Source organism: Pelophylax lessonae (assembly GCF_965119305.1).
Source record: "Pelophylax lessonae genome assembly, chromosome: 5".
NCBI lineage: Eukaryota > Metazoa > Chordata > Amphibia > Anura > Ranidae > Pelophylax > Pelophylax lessonae.
Window position 1 is genome coordinate 179,962,730 of NC_138772.1, and position 21,713 is coordinate 179,984,442.

Sequence of the window (21,713 nt, forward strand, 5' to 3'; positions counted from 1 at the left end):
ATTTGACGTCCTTTTTTTCCCATAAACAGAGCTTTCTTTTGGTCGTATTTGATCACCTGTGCGATTTTTTTGATCATCGCTATAAACAAAAAAATAAGCGTCAAATTTTGCAAAATTAACAATATTTTTATTGATTTTTTTATATGAAATTCCCCCCCAAAAAATGTAAAAATCAAATTTTTTTAACATTTTAGGCCAATTTGTTTTATGCTACATATGTTTGGTAAAAAAAAATCGCAAAAATCGTATTTTGATTGGTTTGCGCAAAAGTTATTGCGTTTACTAACTAAGGGAAAGATTTTTGTCATTTTTGTTGTTTTTTTTTTTTTAACGAGTAATGGCGGCGATCTGCAATTTTGCGGCGGACAGATCGGACCCTTGACTGACATTTTTGACACTTTTGGGGGTACCAGTGAGATTACTACAGTAATCAGTGCTATACATATGCACTGTTACTGTAAAAATTACACTGGGAGGGAAGGGGTTAACTTTATTGGAGAGGGAGGGGTTAAGTGTGTCCACAGGGGCGTGTTTCATACTGTGATTGGATGTGTCTTTGGGTGTAACCGCACAGATCAATGGTCCTACATAGCAGGACCGAGTGATCTGTACTTTTACACAGGGAAGAATGACAGGCGGCTTTGTTTACATTAGCCACCTGCCTTTCTCCCTCTCCACCCGACGGTCGCGAATGACCGGTGGACATTGGGTCCGCCGGTCACACGCGCCGGCTTCTTAGGGTACGAGCGGGGGCGGGAGCGCGCCTCCGGCGGCGCGCGATCAACCCCTATTCGCTCCCAGGCTAGTGACGTACCGGTACGTCACTTTGCCTGGGAGGGGCTGACTGCCGCCCTATATAGTCGGGCGACGGTCGGCAAATGGTTAAAGTACATGTGGACATGTGACTGTTGTTTATTCATTTCAAATGTGCTCCTTTGCTAAAAGCTTCCTGATTTTGCTATTCCATGGTTCTCCTGGGCACCTTGGTTAAACTATTGGACTGCAGAATTATTATGTATGAAGCGTTTGGATGTCTCTTTGGATTGAATCTAGGGTTCAATCCAAATTCATTTCTATTTCTGTAGGACGCAACTAGCAGCAAAAGCCTGTAACTTTCTCAGCAAAAAACACCTAAGGAAAAGGATGCTCAGTTTTTCCCTTTATGACTGTTAAGTAACATTCCTTTTGTTTCTCCACTTCCTCATCCAAACCCTCCCCAGCCTGGTTCCCTATTTGTTTGCACATTCTGGCAATCAAACTCTGCCAAGTCCACAGACCATACTTCCTTGGCATTAAAGTGGTTGTGAACCTCGGACATGAAATATGAACAAAGCATATTCATCTATAATGTGTGATTGTCTCAGTCTAGTGCACAAAGTGTCATTTCTGTCTGCTGCCTTGTTCCTCTGCTATCTGCATGAGTCCTTTCTGACAACTTTTCTCCGACACCAAGAGAAAAAAGGTGGCAGGAGAGGGAGCTCCAACACACAGCCTCTGACTTCACAGCCTCAGCTTTGTTCTTGTGCGCTGTGTGAAAGGGTGTGTGTTCCTTCCCTCCAGTCAGCTCTCCTCAATGAGCTCTGTAGAGTGTAACGTCAAGTGGTTGTAAACCCTTTCATATACTCAGTGAAGTGATTGACCTCAGGTGACACACAGATGAAACAAATCCTCCTTCATAAGTTGTACCTGTCTATCTGGAGTTTTCTCTTCTCTACATCCATTTAAAGTCCTGACTTTTTAAAGCTTGTCTAAAAGTGCAGAAAAAGGGGGTGAAAATCTGAAGTTACAGTCTACAGAGCTCAGTGAGGAGAGCTCTGAGAGCTGATTGGAGGAAAGACCCCCCCCCCCTCACACAGCTCAAAGGAATAGAGCTGAGGCTGTCAATCAGCTGGGGCTCCCTCCCCTGTTACCATTTTTTTTGGTGTCAGGAGAAATTGGCAGAAAGGATTCATGCTGATAGCAAAGGAATAAACCAGCAGACAGAAATTACACTTGTTTCTCTTAACAGAGATAAGTACACACTATAGAGGGATATGCTTTGTTCATAATTCATGCCTGTGGTTTCCTGCCAGTCCTTCTGCTTTCCTCTTAAATACTGACCACACTAACCAGGAGAACACAGTGTGGTCAGTTCTCTAGTTGTGCTGGGAACTCATTGTGCTCTCCTCCAGTGATCAGACTTGTCCCGACAAGCCCCTGCTGCACAGCTATTCACTGTAAAGCTCATTGTCCTGCTCTCTCCAAACCATTCAAAAGGGATGTTGGCACACTTTACTATTATACTAGGCATCTGAGACAACCCCCCCTTCTAGCTCAGTGTCCTGCTGCTTCTCCCCCCCCCCCCAGCTCTTATGCAGCTGAGATCAGAGGGAATGTGATCACTTAAAAAAAGGGAAACAATGTATTTATAATGATTTTCTATATCTATACACAAATGTTTTGCCTTTCATTTCTTTTTTAAACTGAGTGGATTTTTTTTTTTTTTTTTTTTTTTTAGAAGGTGATGGTTTACAATTACTTTAATGCACAATAATATTTTTAAAATTCACTACAACAGGACACATGTTAATTATAGTGCATTGCAGTGCTGATGTGTTGCCCACTACTGTAACACTACATTGGAGTGCCAGTCCAAACTACATTTTTATCTCACAACCAGATGGTCTTAAAGTGGTTGTAAACTTACTCTTATAACTTTTACCTATAGGTAAGCCTGTATTTATTAACCACTTAAGCCCTGGAGGATTTGGCTGCTCAAAGACCAGGGGGTATTTTGCGATTCGGCACTGCGTGACTTTAACGGACAATCGCGCGGTCGTGCGACGCTGTACCCAAATGAAATTGACGTCTTTTTTTCCCCACAAACAGAGCTTTCTTTTTTTGTATTTGATCACCTGTGCGATTTTTACTTTTTGCGCTATAAACAAAAAAAGAGCGACAATTTTGAAAAAATAACAATCTTTTTCAAAATTTTTTATATGAAATTCCCCCCCCAAAAATGTAAAAATCAAAATTTTTTAACATTTTAGGCCAATTTGTTTTCTGCTACATATTTTTGGTAAAAAAAAATCGTAATAAGCGTATTTTGATTGGTTTGCGCAAAAGTTATTGCGTTTACTAACCAAGGGAAAGATTTTTGTCATTTTTATTATTTTTATTTTTTTAACGAGTAATGGCGGCGATCTGCGATTTTTTTTTTTTTTTTTTTGCGGGACTGCGACATTGCGGCGGACAGATCGGACCCTTGACTGACATTTTTGACACTATTGGGAGTACCGGTGACATTACTACAGTAATCAGTGCTATACATGTGCTGCATATTTACTGTAAAAATGACACTGGCAGGGAAAGGGTTAACTTTATTAGAGAGCAAGGGGTTAAGTGTGTCCCTAGGGGCTTGCTTCTTACTGTACAGGGGCGTGGCTTTTGATGTAACCACAGAGACATACGATCCTACATAGCAGGACCGTATGATCTGTGCTGTTACATCAGGGAGAATGACAGGCGGCTTTGTTTACATCAGCCGCCTGCCTTTCTCCCTCTCTAGTGGGAGATCGCGAGTGACCGGCGGACATCGGACCCGCCGGTCACTCGCACGGGGGTGGGAGCGCACCTTCGTTCGCCCCCTATTGTCCCATAAATCACTTTGCCTGCACGGGGCTGACCGCCGCAGTATATGTACTTGCGGCGGTCGGCAAGTGGTTAAGCCCTACCTATAGGTACTGTAAATATCTCCTAAACTTGCACCCTGAGATATTTACATTTCATGCGGCCAATGACGTCATCAGCGCATGCCGCCTGTGCCATTTCTTCAGAGCCCTGTGCCGTGACCGGCGGTTCCAATGCACATGCGTGGAAGTGACGTCACGCGGCTCCCAGCCAGTACCATAGCCGGAGTCCACAGACCAGAAAGGAAGACGGCAGAAGATGGATGCGGCCTCCAGCGGGGACGACGAGGGCTTAGTTTGGAGGGAAGTGTCACATAGTGTGCTAGTATACTATGCATAATAGCACCTTATGCATTTACTTTGCAGAGAAGATAAAATCTAAAAAAAAGGAAGAGTTTACTTCCTCTTTTAATATCATGTAATTGAAATCAGGAGTTCTGAGATAATCAGGAGAGCATTGTTTAGTACCTACTATAGTAAGTAATATTTTAGGTTCTGCTGCTTGATTCGTATTGGTGTAAATAAGCAAAACCCTTTGCTTTCCCTTCATTCAGATTTTATACATCACTTGAAATTATATTAAATGACCCTGCAAATGTTAACTGCCTTTTTTATTCAGTAAAATGCTGCCTATTTAAATTTATATTTTGATTACTCCACATAATCAAAAGCAATAAAAGTGAGCATTCAGGAGATGAAAGGATGTAGTAAAATATGTTTTTTCTATGGGCCAAGGATATTGTCTCCAATTAGTTGTACTGTGATTGATATTACTGCATACATTTTAATGCACACTTAATAAATCTTGAAGAAACTGTGTAGCCCAGTTCTATCATAAGTAATTGATGTTAGTAAGCTGTATTAGCTTAGCTGAAATATTGCTGAATTAATTTTATTATGCAGCTGTAACATGTTTGTCAATATTATTTTTTGAATATTGTGCTATATTTATCTATTTAATTTCCATATAAAGTACATAACAAGCTAGGCGTTTTTCTAGATGTTACGCTTTATGGACAGAGAATGCCCAGTCCAACCATTGTACATGTTAAATAACCTCTGTAATAGCTCTTTATAATTTATGTCCAAATCAGATAACATTACATAAATTGTATTTGCATCCTAATGGCTGCTTGTAATTAATTGTATCAAGTCGCAGGAAATATATTGAAGAATCTTGTTTTATACTACCCTCTAGTGGACTGTATCAGACACGACTACTAATGTACTGAATTTATGTAGGGTGTGGTAGAATGAAAAATGGAAATCAATTCTTTGTTCATAGTACAGGAAGAACCACAAAAGAGGTTCTGCACTGCCTATAATGCAATCATAATACTTATAAAAACGAATTTGTGTTTTTATCTAATTAACCTAGTGACATATTTTAGTACAATTTTCATACACACAGATTTGTAGATGCTGCATGAAATGCTCTGCATTAAACACACATGTATTGAATGGGGTGTTTTTTTCCCAGTTCTGCAGAGCTATTTGTCAAATCCTCATTTTATTTTGTGGTGGACCCAAAATTTGAACAAAGTGGGTCTACTGCAGACCAATAGCCCATTCACTTTTATTGCTTCTGCTAGCAATTCTCCCTTTGGAAGAGTGTTTGGGAGCTAGGGAGAAAGCCAGGAGGTGAACTTGCATGTTTGTCTCACTTTGTTGTGTTGTGGTCCTGATTGTTGCTTTAAAGTGTTACTAAACCCAGGACCCTGCATTCACTATATCTGTTCTCCCACAGTACACAGAACATGGAAATGCAATAGTTTTAGTAAATATAAACTGCTAAATACCTTTTCTCATCAGCAGTAAATAGCAGTCTTGTGACTTCTGTCTGTGTCTGGTTAAAGCTTGTAGGAGGAGTTTTCATTCTACTCTGACTTTCCTAAAAGGCTGCATTACCTTGGACCCTCTATCTGGACAGCGCTGATTGGCCCTGTGCTTATTACATGCACCCTCCCAGGAAAAAAAAAAAATTCTTTAGCAGTACACACCAAATCGAGGATGTGCAAGTGACTCCAAAGCCTCTGTCTTACCCGGAGATGGATTCGGGACAGTGGAAGAAGGGGAGCATCAGAGAAGACAGGATCAAAAAGAATGTTTACACAATGCAGAGGGATACCCCCTTAGGTTCCACAGTGTGTATAGCAAACATGCTTTACTGCAAAAAAAGACTGATTTGACTGTTGTGGGTTTAGCAACATTTTAATAGTAAATATTTAAAGTGGTTGTTAAACCACTCAATATGATTCCTACAGTCCCCTCTGCTATATGAAATACTGTCCCCAGTTTATATGTTTTTTTTTTTTAAATGCAGCTGTGTACCCCATTTCATAGCGACGCTTACGTGACCGCCCCCTGGTCTCCTGCTGTCTGCCATCAGCGGGGGATTCTCAGCCCTGTCTGCTGCTCACTCTCCTGATCTGACCGCTACCCCCGCTGACGTCAACCAGGAAAAGGAGAGAAGAGGAGACTGGCGGGCGGTCACGTGAGCACCGCTATGAAATGAGGTACACAGCAGCATTTAAAAAAAAAAAACGCATACACTTGGGACAGTGTTTAGTAAAGCAGAGGAGATTGTAGGAATGTCATTGAGTTATGATAGCAGCAGGAGGGGAGCAGATCAGCACTGACACAGCTGACAAGCAGGGAGGGAGGAGGAGAGAGGACAGAGGGGAGCTGCGGATGACGGACGCACATAAACTGACAATGATGCATTTTGCATTTGCATTAAAGCGGTTGTAAACCTAAAAAAAAAAAAAAAAAAAAAAAAAAAAACCCTGCAAGACAAAGGCATAATGAGCTAGTATGCATCGCATACTAGCTCATTATGAATTACTTACCTTAGAACAAAGCCCCAACACGGACCCCCGGACACCGCTTTGGGAGCTGACATGATCCCTCGACGTCTCTTCCGGGTTCGGCGGCTCCGGCGCTGTGATTGGCCGGAGCCGCAATGACGTCACTCCCGCGCATGCGCGCGGGAGTCAATTTCCCGGCAAGCTCCCGGCAAGGAAAGCTGAAGGTCCGCCGGACCTTCAGAGCGCATGCGCCGCTCGCGTGAGCGGCTGCATGCAGTGCAAATATCTCCTAAACCATGCCGGTTTAGGAGATATTAATTGTACCTACAGGTAAACCTTATTCTAGGCTTACCTGTAGTTAAAAGTGGAAAAAAGCCGTATACTACCGCTTTAAACATTTGATGCACAGCAGACTATACCAGCCAGGTAACTGATGGCTCTTCCTCATTGCAAAGACTTGAAGACCATTAAGGCACAAGTCAGCTTGTAGATAAGTAGAATTTTGTAGCATGTTTTAGGGCTGATATACCTATGGTGAAATAATAACAGAATAGAAGGAAAAAGGACGCTCTCGGTATTAACAACGGTATTTCTATATGCACACTTGTTTAAAATTGTCTCACAACAGTTCATTATTTATTGCATGATAATGGTGTGCTGTACATCCATACTCAACCACCCCACCTCTCGCTCTTGCAGTGCAGCTCCTCGTTATCCACCCCTTCCCACTACAGTATTGACACCACTGTAGTAATTGTGGTTTTAGAACAATTTGTAACTTTTAATATTCTAGAAACTACAGTTTTAGAATATTGTAGCAAGTGCTTGATTATTTTGGTGCAGGCTATCTAACTTTAATAGAAATTGTCATGCATCACATTTAAAGTGATTTGGCCCTGCTGGAGCACCAACACTTGGACGTTTTCTAGTGGCATTGTTGACACAGAAAATGCGCTGATATTTACACTAAAAATTCAAAATGGGTATTTCCCTTTTAACAAGTAACTTTACTTATTGTGAGGGGGAAAAAACAATCCTCGCTGGGTGATCAATGTACATTGCAGGGATTTTATTAAACTTTGTAGAAGATGTCCTATTTTTTGTTGCTTTGAAGTTTGCTAGGGTCTGCATTCCTATAGAAGTATTTATTCTCTGGGGAGTACCTCACCAAAACTGTAATTTCCTTTTGCAGGAGGTGCCAAACATTTGATTTTTTTCTTAGTGCATACTAAGTAAATGAGTGAGCCAATTGCACAAGCAAAAACCTACATTTGTCTATCATTCATTGACAGACGCAGCTTTATATCTTCTTGACCATTGGGTTATGCTGCCCCCTACAGGAGTAGGACAATAGGCAGGAAAAAACGTCACCACGCCTGCAGGCATAACCTCACACACTCTGCTACAGCCGTGAGTTTGTTTATGCCTAGTTTAGAAGTAGGACCTAGTTCCCTGCTGGAACTTTGGTCTTAGCTGTTATTTTTTGGGAACCCTTTTTTGTAATTTATTTCTTTTAGTTAGAGTTCCTGGAGAACTACAAGCAACAGCAAGCTGGGTTTCAGACTGGATATTCTAGATCCTTAAGGTTTCCCAGCCTGGCCAGCGCATGTGCGCAGGTTAAAGTCCAGCACTAGGCCTCACCACGCCAGAGCCCCGTTGGACGGGGACGAGCCTGCGAGTGGACCATCTCGCTGGGACGCGAACTACCTGAGACGCCCTGAGTTGCAGCATAGCCCCTGGCTAGACGCACCCCCACCCCGGGTGGGAAGTAGTCTGTTTGGAGCGGTGCTCACCTGAAATCATGGTATGGTGAGTTAAGTGTCCCCCAAATTCTCTGGCAGTCTCGGGGTGGACATGGGCTCCCTCCATGGAATAGTCGGACTCTTAGGTATCCCTCGGTTTCACTGGCCTCTCGGGTATACTGTACCAGACCCCCCCCCCCTTAGTGGTTAGCACTTCTGCCTAGCAGCACTAGGGTCATCTGTTCGATTCCCAACCATGCCTCAGCCTGCACATGTTTGCATGTTCTCCCTACACCTGCGTACATTAGCAAGTTAAACCAAGCAAGCAAAAACAAGAATGGCTGTACGTCTCCATCTACTAAACCTTGATCAAGCAAAAAAAACACTGCCATCTGGCAGCACTAGAGTCCTCGGTTCGAATTCCAACCACGGCACAACCTGTCTGGAGTTTGCATGTTCTACCTGTGGCTACATGGGTTTCTTTTGTGTACTCCTACACTCCAAAAACATGCTGGTAGGTTAAATGGCTCCTGTCTAAATTGGCCCTAGCGTGTGTATGCATGAATGCGAGTTAGGGATTTTAGATTGTATGCTCTTTGGGGAAAGGGACTGATGTGAATAAATTGACGGCGCTATAAAAGTAAATGTAATAAATAAAAAAATTAAATATTGCATTGAATTTTACAAAAAAAAAAACAGCGCTGCAGAGTGAAAAGGAAAGGTAATTTTTTAATAACATTAAATTACAACATGGCTTGTGTAGCAATTGTATAGGCTATGATATTTTTTTTGCCGTTTTTTTTTTAATGAGTTACTCTTTAAATCCATCCTCTGTATTGGTATATAAAAAAGAACTCCGGCAATTGCAACAGATCTAAAAACTGCTGACATAAGGAGTTAAGTCCAACAAAGTGTATACCATCCCATGAACTTTTTTCTTTTTATTTACTATTTCAATTTTTACTGCGCGTGGAGTACAGCTATCTGAATACTTATGACGCTCCAACAGTGGACCTTCGGGTCTCTGATACAAAAGCTTCAGAGTCGTGTACAGCCACTCTGCCCATCCCTCCTCTCCTCTTGCCTAATCACAGAAGTCTTTGTATTATGTGAATCCATTCGCAACATATAAACTATTTTGTTAATGGACGGTAGAGGGGAAGGGCAGGCAGTGACATAGCATCCGCATCTCTCCTGTCAAGGCGCCAGCAGTTTAGCTATAGCTGTACTCCCGATGCTCATTAAAAATGTAAAAAGTCATTAAAAAAGGTAAGCTTTTAAGTTGGTATAAACCTTGATGGTTTTAACCCCATGTAAACATGCGGATTTTTAAAACTGCTACAATTCCTGGAATTCTTTAATGCTTCCAAAAGATACTATGTGGCTAAACGTATGTGGACTCCCTTGCATATTATTGAGATATGAGATTTCCAGAAAAGGGTACAGCTTACAAAGACATTTTAGACAATTGTGCACATCCAACCTTGTGACAATAGTATGAGGAGGGCTTTTTGCTTCTCAAGCATGACTGGCATCCTATCCACAAATCCAGCTCCATAAAAACAAAGTTAAAGCCTTCCCTGAAGAGTGGAGACTGCTATAGCTAGCACAGGGTTGGAATAAGTATAGGCAGCTTTGGGGAAACCGGTGTATTTCAGCAGATTTTGTTTTATTTTTTATTAGTCTGGTATAACTACTGTCTAGGGCAGGGGTCTTCAAACTTTGGCCCTCCAGTTGTTTAGGAACTACAATTCCCATCATGCCTTGTCATGGCTGTGAATGTCAGACTTTTACAATGCCTCATTGGATTTGTAGTTCCGCAGCAGCTGGGGAGCCATAGTTTGAGGATCCCTGGTCTAGGGCTTTGTCAATATAGGAATAAAGTGGTAAAGACATGGTGGTTGTGTCAAGGCATGAGATGTCGCTACTGTTGTCATACCTATTGTGGGGTCATTGGTGAATGGTTCTTGTGCCCTAGAATAAAAATATTGGGGAGAGTACAAGGTGTAACAGGTTGTTGTAGCCATTATAATGGGAGTACAGTAAAATTGATCAAGGTGAACTTGTATATTCTCTGTCCCCCAATTGGATTTGGGTAATTCAGTTGATGCTGTATTCACGCCCAAGTTACATAGTTAATCTGGTTGAAAAAGACACAAAGTCCATCAAGTTCAATCAATAAAGGGGAAAACAAAATGTTTTTTACAATCCCATACCCCCCCCTCCCGCAAAGCATGATCCAATTTGCTCCAGCAGGGTAAGAAATTCCTTCCTTATCCCCCCAAGAGGCAATCTGATGATCCCTGGATCAACTCTACCTATAAATGTTAGTATCCATTATGTACATTTAGAAAATAATCCAATAATTTTTTAAAGCAATCTACTGAGCTGGACAGAACCAGCTCTTGAGGGAGTCTATTCCACATTTTCACAGCTTTTACTGTGAAGAAGCCTTTCCATATTTGGAGATTAAATCTCCTTTCCTCCAGACGTAAGGAGTGCCCCCTTGTCCTCTGTGATGACCTTAAAGTGAATAACTCAACACCAAGTTCACAATATGGACCACCTATGTATTTATACATGGTGATCATATCCCCCCTTAATCTCTTTTTCTCAGGAGAGAATAAATGCAGTTCCTCTAATCTTTCCTCATAGCTGAGCTCCTCCATGTTCCTTATCAGTTTGGTTGCCCTTCTCTGCACTTTCTCCAGTTCCCCAATATCCTTTTTGTGAACTGGTGCCCAAAACTGAACTGAATATTCCAGATTTTTATTTTGTTAACATTAAAAGTTAGTGTTCTTGAATGGGCAACTTGAGCTAATCTCTAAAGAGTTATTCATTGCTACTTAGAGAGTTTTTTGTAGGAAAACTAATTATTTTAAGCTGTTTGCGTAAGTTGCACACTTGTCAGTTCAGAACTCTCTCTACTGTTTTGATCCAAGGCTAATGGGTTTAGAAAGGGGGAGCTGTGTACTAGTCCATGATAATTCCTAACATCTCGTATTTTCACTGTAATTACTTATTTTCATGGTTTTATTTTCTCCTTTCAGACGTATAAAAGTGGTGAGAGTCATCGGCCTATTGGCTGCACATACAACAGAGCTTAAAGAAGATGTTCCTGTTATAGAGGTACGTTTACTGATTACTCCTAATTCATTGGTTAGAATTGTGTCCAACATTTCAAAAACCAATTAGAACTGCACCCAGATAAGAATTTGTCCACCCTAAAACAAAATATAGATTTCTCATTGTTTAGTGAATTGGAGTAGCTGTTGGTCACTGGGGTCTTAGGGATTCTGGATTCCACCTCCATTTCTCTGAAGCCAGTATGCAGACCTTGCTCAACCGTGTTGCCTGTTTAACAAATTAATATCCCATATTGCCTATATATCTTTTGATTTGTGTACACCAGCATTTTTCTAATGTCAAACAAAATGCAAAAGGAGCTTCAAAGGAGGTCAGAAGCAGCTCAAATACATCCCAGATGCATGTTAGTCACATTGAAGCATGCTGCATTTTCCATTTACCCATGGCAGTGCAAAAAAGATAGTTACTGTACTTATTTTGATAAAGAGAACGGAGGGCACAATAGCCTAGTGTATTACGGCTAACACCATATTCAATTTATTAAGAAGCCAAAAAACATACTCACAAACATGAGAAGAAATATAAGAGTGATCCGCTCTGAGGAAGTGGCTTGTCTCCTGAAATGCGTCAGTTTCCAACTGAAGATACTGGGTATCCACCAAATTGGATCTGTGATGTGATGGGCTTTTATTTCTTCTCATGTTGGTGAATATGTTTTTTGCCTTCTTAATTAATTGAATATGGTGTTGAAGGCAATGCACTAGGGGTTTGCGCCCTCTTCTCTTCATTGTAGCGCTTTGGAGTTTCCCCGCTTGAGGAGAGCAGCATCGCTTGAAATATTGCCACACAATTGGATGTGACATGTAGTGAGCGCTGAGGTTTGACTGTGGTTTAAAGGAACTGTACTTGTTTGGTTTTAACTTTGATTTAAAAGATTGTCATAGATGAAACCCTTTCTCATATGATTACAACCATGTAAGCCTTACCTGCTCTATTACATTTTTAAAAAATGTTTTTATTATGGAGTTTTAATTTGACACACACACTCTTACATAATCCCATAGAAAGTGTACAGTTTTACTTTGTGAGGTGACATTAGTTATTAGTGGATAATAACGGTATGTCTTCCATTAGAGTTTTGGTTTTGTGCTGATAACATCACAAGTGGATGTAGCAAGGGTATTGTTGATTGATAGATTACTGGGACTCTTGTGAGTGTTGGACACTGAATATCTATGTTGCCATAGCAACCATAGTCCATATTTCCATTTTATTTTTTTAAAAGAAAGTGTATTATGAAAGCCATTCATTTCTCTTAAAAAGCCTTCTTTCTTTCAACACAGGCCATGCGGGGAACCCCTAAAGAGTCACAGCTAAGGTCATTGCTGTGTTTAGACTTTTTTTTCTCCATACAGGGCAACTAATTGTTCATACAGTTTATCGTTGGTTGTACCAACATGACAATTTTACATAAACACAGTAGGGGGGAACTGTGCCTTTTTTCTTGGAACATATGGACAATTAGAGTGGAAAATCGGACTTATTAATACAGGCTTTTTTTGCATGACCTTTTTTTTAATGTTTACCATATTATGGTATTTTACATTTTAATATTCTAAACCATTCCCCGTTTTCCCAAGGTTAGTGGCATAGTGATGTGGGGAATGGAATTCCTAGTTATACTGTACAAGGTCACAGAAATTGCCATGTGTAGTATTTCATATACAGCTTAACTACTTCACTTCTGTATCAGGAAAAAAATGGAAAAATACCACATTTCTTTACATTACGTTGTGTAGCCCCCCCCCCGGAAGGAGCCAATTGGTAAATCTGAGCTCTTTGCTCTGCACCTCAACTCTGAGAACAGCCTCAGCCCCTCTGACACACTTGGTTGGATGAAAATCACTGCACACACGAATAAGGGCACAAGTAAAAAATACCTTTATCCTGGCTGCGGGTTATTACCAGTAAATTGAGACCCACCCGTTTTAAAATAAACAAACTTATTATATTGGCCAAAAGCTTAGTATAAAAAGCAGTTGAACATAAATGCACACATAGCAGATGAAGTTGAATGTAAACCAGCTACGTAGAATAGTACGTATGCTAGAAAAACTAAGATCCACTTTCTATATCACTAACTAGAGTCAAAACTGATATTAGCAGACAAGCAATAAACAGTGTAAACAAACTTTAAATACAGTATTAGTGACAATATTAGGTTGGGAGGGTTCCCCTGGGGTGGGATTTTTTAGGCACAATTTTTTTTTTTTTTTTTTAAATATTGAGTATATTTATAATATTTTATTAAACAGAAATATGCAAAAAGTGAGTTTAAAAACACTTGCAAGCAAAGAACATTATGCCATTACAGTAACCAACCACATTAAACAAAGACCAAAACCAGACGCGTTTCAAAGACTGTAAAGCTTCTTCCTCAGGGGTGGCTTTGAGTGGTGTTCTGTTAACATAAAATGTAGTCAAGACATGGTATATTTAAATCAAGAAATACAGTTTTTACAATCTATGAAATAGAAAGCTAGAAAATGTTTATCTACATACGATAAAACACTTACATGGTTGACTGTACAGGGAATAAATGATGCTTGCAAGGATATTAAAAAAATCAATGGGTTAACCGCAGTCTGATTGGCAGTGTCTTACTTATGGTAGGAATATAGATGGTATAGCAGGTGGTGAGGCCGGCCACGTGTCATCCAATATGGACAACTGAAGTGCAAAGTATTGCAGAGGCTCTTACTGAGGCAGGGCCAAAGCTCTGTTTGTCCAGCAACAAGGGGATAAAAAGGGAGACAAATGTACTATGTTGTTCTAATTGGGATATATTTAAAGTATGCCAAGTAATTATGCCATATATAAAAAAGCTAGTTAGGATTCCGAAAGACATGATTAATTTCCAAATGAAAAAGATTTTTTTAGTAATAATTAAATATGGGATTAACAGATAATCCCAAGAAAGGCAGTGTTTGATAGGCATTGGAGCAACATTGTCCCTGAAATTTTAGGACATTGAATTGAATAGCAGAGCATTGTAGGAAGAGCTTACTTTGAAGGGTACAGATAAAGATTACAAAAAGGAAAACCGTGGCTCCCGGCAGGCAGACTGTGTGCTGCGTGCCGCCCGGAGTCTGGTTAAATACTACCTCCAATTAATGATGTGCCGTGAATGTGATTAGGAGGCACAGCCATCAGCTGGCCTCCGCAACGGGCTTCCTGGATCGGAGGGGCCGAGCCCGCCCTCACAGCGCTGCGCATGCCTGACGGCATGACGTAATGAAGGCAGGGCCGGCGTCTGCGTTCCACCGACACGGGAGGAGCTCCGACGGCGTGGATTGCAGGCGGGGCAGGTCAGACTAATGCAAATCACTCCCAGAAGGAGTGTTGCAACGCCCAATAGAGAGCATTGAGGGAACACGACGTCTCTCACCATGCCGAGTTGACCATAGAGGGAGGGGACACTGCAGCCAAATACACCATCCGCTAAGGGAATTGGAAAAAAAAAAAGATTAAATATAAGTCATTAGTTTGATAATAATGCATTCATATAGCATCATCAATTCATGCTGTAATAGGAATAGGAGAACATAGTATGAATTTAAAATCCCCATTTGTGTGACAATACATAAAAATCAGACATGCAAATGACTGCGGTATACCCATTACACTGACAAATACAAAAAAGAATACATGGCACAGTAAGGAATTCGAAACAATATGCACCCAAAATTCTTATTGTAGGGATGGCAGGTGGGTGGGAGTACTCATGTTTCCATGCCACCTGAGGTGAAACCCTCTAAAAAGGGCTTAAAGGACATCATGCCATTGAGGCCCGGAGGTTCTGTAACTCTCAAGGAGTGTATCCACCTCAGTTCCATGCGGAGGAGATGTTTATTCCAGTCTCCGCCTCTGGAACTGGGATGGATACGGTCCAAGATCAGAAATTTAAGTTTAGGAAATTTTCCTGTGTGGACCAAGCCGGCGTGTCGACCAAGGGGTAAGTCGGGATCACATGATCTCATGCTCTTTATATGGCGGTAGGCAAGCCTCCAGAATTCAAGCTTGGTCTTGCCTACATAAAAGCAGTTGTAATCACAAAGTAACCAATAGACTACCCTATATGTGCGACAATTGGCGAAATGTTTCGCTTGGAATTTTTGACCGTTAGGTAAAATAGTGACAATATTACTACACTGGTTTAGAGTGCACTCTAGGGTATTGGCCAGGGAGTAGCGTAGTGTCACCTAAGAGGTACCTCTTTAGGTAAAAGCTTTGCGGCAGCAATGGTTAGGGACTCTTCTGACTCTTCAGCTGGCTAAAACTTTGGAACTGTTTAACCATTGGCACGCTTTGAGGCAGTCAATATGGCCTACAGGCAGTGTTAGAGCTATAAGTTGGCTGGTTGGGTAGCTCCTAATGGCCCAGTCTCTAGTGGCGCTAGCAAATAGTGGCCATAAGGCCATCTCATCAGACCCAGCAATACAGCAACAACGGTCCCTCTGATCCAGAATCAGTTTACTCTGGGTTGCCTGTGGCAACTCTGCTAGTTAGTTCCGCAGATATATGTCCTGGCAGTAGCTCTGTTCCTCTCTCCTCCTGGAATGGCGCTGGGCTGTGTGGCTTCCTCTCCACTGGTTTCCCACAGCTAGTCTTATCCCCCACAGCCTCCTCCATGGCACTCCCCAGAACCTTGTTTTCCAGGGTTTCTCGCTCCTTCTGGAGCATGCTGGAGCCTGTAGTCCCCAGCAACTCCACCTTGGGGCTGCCTGTTTTCTGGTACTAAATATTCCAAGGTCCTCCCTCTCCCAATTGGCTCTTCCCCGTGGCCATTAAGGGGAGAGGGGGAAGAAGCAGAGTGGGTGGCTGAAGTCTGCACAATATTTGACATTTTGATTTACACAACAGGAACTTGATTTGTGTGATTTGCTGCACATAAACATATTTGCATGGGGATATTTGGGTGGGCCAAAACCTTGCTATTAACTTTGTTTGAATAGAATCACTCATCTGTAAATACTACCACTATGGTTCACTTTAGCATTTGTACAGTAATGACTATAGTTTGTTCCACAATATATATACTGTTTTTGTGCTAAAGCCAAAATGTTCTAAAGTTGGTCTCATCAGAATAAAGAACCTTTTTAATATACAATGGTGAGAAAAGGTATGTGAAACTAACTGTTGGAATTAAAGCGGAGTTCCACCCAAAAGTGGAACTTCCACTTTAGGTGGTCCTACCCCCCTGACATGCCACATTTGGCATGTCATTTTTTTTGGGGGGGGGAGCTGGTCCCCCTCCCTCCCTGCAATCTTCTGGGACATGTCAGAGGTCCCAGAAGATTGCCGGCCAATCACGGCGCGCAGCGCGACTCGCGCATGCGCAGTGGGCACCCGGCTGTGAAGCCGCAAACTGTCACAGCCGGGTGCCCACAGCAGTGATGCCGAGGGAGAGGATCGAGGCTTCGGGCGACCGCATCGCTGGACCGTTGGACAGGTGAGTCAAATGGCTGGAACTCCGCTTTAACTAGTTTTCTACAGTAATTTGCCACAAATGTGATTCAATTTCCATCATGTAAATCACAACAATAAACAAACACAATGTGCTTAAGCTGATAAAACACACAAACAATTCTATTTTCTTGTGTCTTTTTGAACATACCCATTAAACAGTCACAGTGCAGAAGGAAAAAGTGTGTGAACCCCCTGTGTTTATAGCTGATCGAACCTCCTTTAGCAGCAATAACTTTAATATAGCTCTGGATCAGACCTGCACAACATTCAGGAGAAATATTTTGACAATTCATCTTTACAAAACTGCTTCAGCTCCAATACATTTGTAGGATGCCTTGTGTGAAATGGCTCTCTCTTGAAGTCATTCCACAGAACCTCTATGGGGTTAGGGTCTGGGCTCTAACTGGGCCATTCTAAAAGGAACATTTTCTTTTTCTGAATGCAGTCTGTGGTTACTTTGATGTTTAGGGTCATTGTCCTACTGCATCACCCAACTTCTACTAAGCTTTAGATGGCAGACAGCCACTCTGACATTGTGCTGCAGAATATTTTAATAAACTTGGGAAATAATTTTCCCCTTGATAACAAGGGGTCCAAGCCCTGCAGCAGTGAAGCAAGCCCAAATCATGATGTACCCTACACATTATTCTTCACCGTCGGGATGATGTTTTCACATTGATAAGCTGTGCCCTTTTTACACCATGCGTAGTGCGTATTCCCGAACAATTCAACCTTTTGTTTCGTTAGCCATAAACCATTTTCCAAGTAGCACTGCATTTTACCAAGGTGCTCTTTGGCAAACTTTAGGCACACAGCAATGTTTTGTTTTTGAGAGCAATGGCTTCCCCTGTGGTGTTCTGCCATGGACACCCTGCCTGTTAAAAGACTTACAGTATGTATGGTAGACTCATGAAAAGAAATGTATGCCAGTTCCAATGATGTCTTCAAGCCTTTAGCTGCAAATCATGGGTTGTTCTTTACCTCATTGAGGATTCTGCATTGTGTCTTTGGAATCATCTTGACTTGGTGTCCACAGTCCTAAACTCAAAGTGAAGAAATGTCATCAATACACCAAGGATTCCTCTAAATGGTCCAAAGCTTTATTCTGTGGTCGCATAATAGATCTGCAGAAACGTTTCGGAGCCATGCAGGGCCCCTTCATCTGGCAAGTGTCCTTTGTGAATGGCTTTTTTTATTTCTTCATTTTCTATTGAATTAGGATGTAAAATTCATCCTTACTGATGAGAGAACACTGGGCGGGAACCTATGATCAGCTTCTCCCATCCTGTATATGGCCACTGGCTACACAGGAACAGTGTCCCTCCCTGGAAGTGATGTCACTAGCTTTCAGTAACCACACCCACTTGCTGCTCTTGGACCCTGCAGGAAGAGGAATTAAAGTGATATGACGGCACTAAAAACTGAAAAATACAGGTAGAAAAACTGGGATTTTTTTCATTTTGACACATAAGGAGGAACTCCGCTCATATTAATGATTGCAGGGGAGAATTAAAGGTGTTAGACTGTACTTCCGCTATAAGTTTGCCCCACATGGCTGTAGGCAGGGAGTGTCAAAGAATGCAAATCTTCCCAGCCTGAGGATGCTTTTGACCTTCTTTATGAAACTAAAGAGTTCCTGAGACATGTGACATTGGCCCAAGCTGATGAGTGTCAGTTTTAGGATCCACCCACAGCCCCTAAAGCAGGGAGGGGAGACTGGGAAACAGCTGTCATGTGACTGTTAAGAAAATGTTTTAAAAAAGTTACTTTTTTTTAGATTTTAGGAGTTAAAAGTATACTTAACCAGTGGGTAAGTATTGCCATGATATAATTGGCATGTTTTAGGTTCACATATACTTTAATTGTGCTTAGGCATATAGCTTAGCTATAGTTACAGAGACCATAAATATTGAATACAGAAGATCTTCTATTTTGGGGTGCAAAAGGAGTCTTTAAATTTCAGCAATAAAGAAGCACCAGATACCTAGTAGACATTGTTATATAGAAACATGCCAGATTTAAAGCTGAACTCCAAGCTGATATAAAGTGCACACATTAATACAGCTCTGTTCCAAAGTGCATGCCTCCAGTTCTAAAGTAAAACATAGATTAATGTTCTTTCAGCACAGAGTACTGTACCAAAGAACATTACTCTTCAGATTAAGGGCATTAAGGGGGTTAAAGAGCATTTCCAGTCAATACATTAACTTAAGTATTGAGCCACTAACGCTATCCATTGAAGACTGTGACTATGATAAAGAATTCGATTCCATTCAGTGTACCTTATTTCAAGTTTTCTTTAACTGGTTGCAGCCACATTTCACAGAGTTCCTTACATGTGAGAAAGTAAAACATGTTCTGTGCAACTCCCCCTGGATGCACCACTAATTAAGCTCCTGACAGGTTTGAATCAGATTGACATCTGTGGAAAACCTTCAAGCCTTGACTTTTTTATACCTTCTTTATATGAGATCCAGCAATGAACCTACAGTGGGTGTGTTTGAGAATATTTTCCTGGTTTGCAAACAGATAAGCAAAAGGGGTTCTCAGAACATCAGTTGACTAACAGAAAGCAGAAGGACAGACTGGTATACAACTATGGGGTTGATGTACAGTGAAAATAAAAGGTCTACACACCCCTGTTAAGATGTCAGTTTTCTGTGATGTAAAAAAAATGAGACAAAGATAAATAATTTCAGAACTTTTTCCACCTTTAATGTGACCTGTAAACTCTAAAACTCATTTCAACAACAAACTGAAATGTTTTAGGTGGAAGTAAAAAAAAAAAAAAAAAGCTAAAATAATTTGGTTGCATAAGTGTGCACACCCCTAAACTAATACTTTGTTGAAGAACGTATTGATTTTTTTACAGCACTCAGTCTTTTTGAGTCTATCAGAATGGCACATATTAACATGGCAATATTTGCCCACTCTTTGCAAAAACACTCCAAATCTGTCAGATTGCGAGGGCATCTTCTGTGCACAGCCCTCTTCTGATCACCCCACAGATTTTTAATCTGATTCAGGTCTGGGCTTTGGCTGGGCTATTCCAAAACTTTAAGCTTTTGGTGAAACCATTCTTTTGTTGATTTGGATGTATGCTTTGGGTCATTGTCATGCTGAAAGATGAAGTTCCTTTTCCTGTTCAGCTTTCTAGCAGAAACCTGAAGGTTTTGTGCCAATATTGACTGGTATTTGGAACTGTTCATAATTCCCTCTACCTTGACTAAGGCCCCTGTTCCAGCTGAAGAAAACAGCCCCAAAGCATGATGCTGCCACCACCGTGCTTCACTGTGGGTATGGTGTTCTTTTGCTGATGTGCAGTGTTTTTTTTGCGCCAAACACATCTTTTGGATATATGGCTAAAAATTTCAACCTTGGTTTCATCAGACCATAACACATTTTCCTACATGCTTTTGGGAGATTTCAGATGTGTTTTTGCAAAGTTAAGCCGGGCTTTGGATTTTTTTCTTCATAAGAAAAGACTTCCGTCTTGCCACTCTACCCCATACATTAAGAATACAGAAGATTGTTGTCACATGTAACTCACAGCCAATACTTGCTAGATGTTCCTGCAGCTCCTTGGCAGCCTCCCTGACCAGTTTTCTTCTAGTCTTTTCATCAATTTTAGAGGGACGTCTACTGCTTATTAATGTCACTGCTGTGCCATATTTTCTCCACTTGATGATGACGGTCTTCACTGTATTCCATGGTATATCTAATGCCTGGGAAACTTTTCTCTTACCCTTCTCCTGACTGATACTATTTAACAATGAGATCCCTCTGATGCTCTGGAAGCTGTCTGCGGTCACATTAAAGGTGTAAAAAGTTCTGACATGATTTATCTTTGCCTCATTTTTTTACATCACATAAACCTGACATTTTAACCACTTACCGCATATCCACATAGCAATACGTCGGCTGCAATAGGTGGATGTATCGGGGAGATGCCTACTGCTAGAAGCATCATCCCGGTAGCATTTTTTTTAAAGCCGGCGGTCGGCTTTCAGGCGATAAAGACCGATGCGGCTCTGCCGGGTTTGGCTTTGATCGGGTCTCCGATGACGTAACCCGGAGGCGGCATCCATGACGTCACGTCCGGGTTACTCAGCTGCTAAAGGTGCCGAATTTAAAAAGTGACTGTATTCAAAAATGCAGTTTTTGGCATTTTGAATAGATTGAAGTGCAGAGGAGGGGTTTGGGGTCTTTTAGACCCCCGATCCTTCCATAAAGAGTACACGTCACTGCCTATTGCTGTCACAAGGGATGTTTACATTGCTTGTGACAGCAATAAAAGTGATCAGATTTTTAATTTTTTTTTTAAATCTTTTTCCCCCCATGAAAGTGGAGTTAAGAGAAAGCAAATTGTTACGCCCAGCTCTACAGCTCTACTGCTAATGTGGAAGTCCATGAACTGTAATCCGGTGCTCTAGCCAGGGCGTTCAGGCCCCATAGGTAAGATTCTTGAATCAGGAAGGTTGGCTACTCGGATGCTCTTGAATAAAAGTACTTTATTTGTTACATGGATACACGGGCACAGGCTATATGCATAGCATATAGCCTATTTTTCGCCTAATTAAAGTGTAGTTACCCTTTGACAAAAAAAAACCTAAAGATGATGGGTAGGGATGGGCACAGGCGTTTATTGATTGTAGTCCCAACCTACCTGAGCAATCCTGCCAGGAACCCGTTACTGCACACCTGCCAATGAAAGGCAGTGAGGCATTTGCCAGCCCGTAGCTGCACATGCATACGTTGCACATGATTGTCCGTGTGCAGTGACGGCTTCCTGGCGGGATTGCTCAGGTGGGTTGGGACTACAAACTGAACACGGCTGAGCCTATCCCTTCTGATTGGTTTCAATACAGAGCTGCACCAGA

General features: G+C 41.5%; 1 protein-coding gene across 1 annotated transcript in view; it reads left to right on the forward strand.

The window, feature by feature from the left end:
* The window catches only part of ULK4 (unc-51 like kinase 4), a 1,112,493-nt gene that overhangs the window by 145,268 nt on the left and 945,512 nt on the right, over positions 1–21,713 (forward strand). Inside the window, exon 17 of the mRNA XM_082258381.1 lies at positions 11,268–11,346. Within this exon, the coding sequence (XP_082114507.1) occupies positions 11,268–11,346 (79 nt within the window). The remainder of the gene's footprint in view (positions 1–11,267; positions 11,347–21,713) is intronic.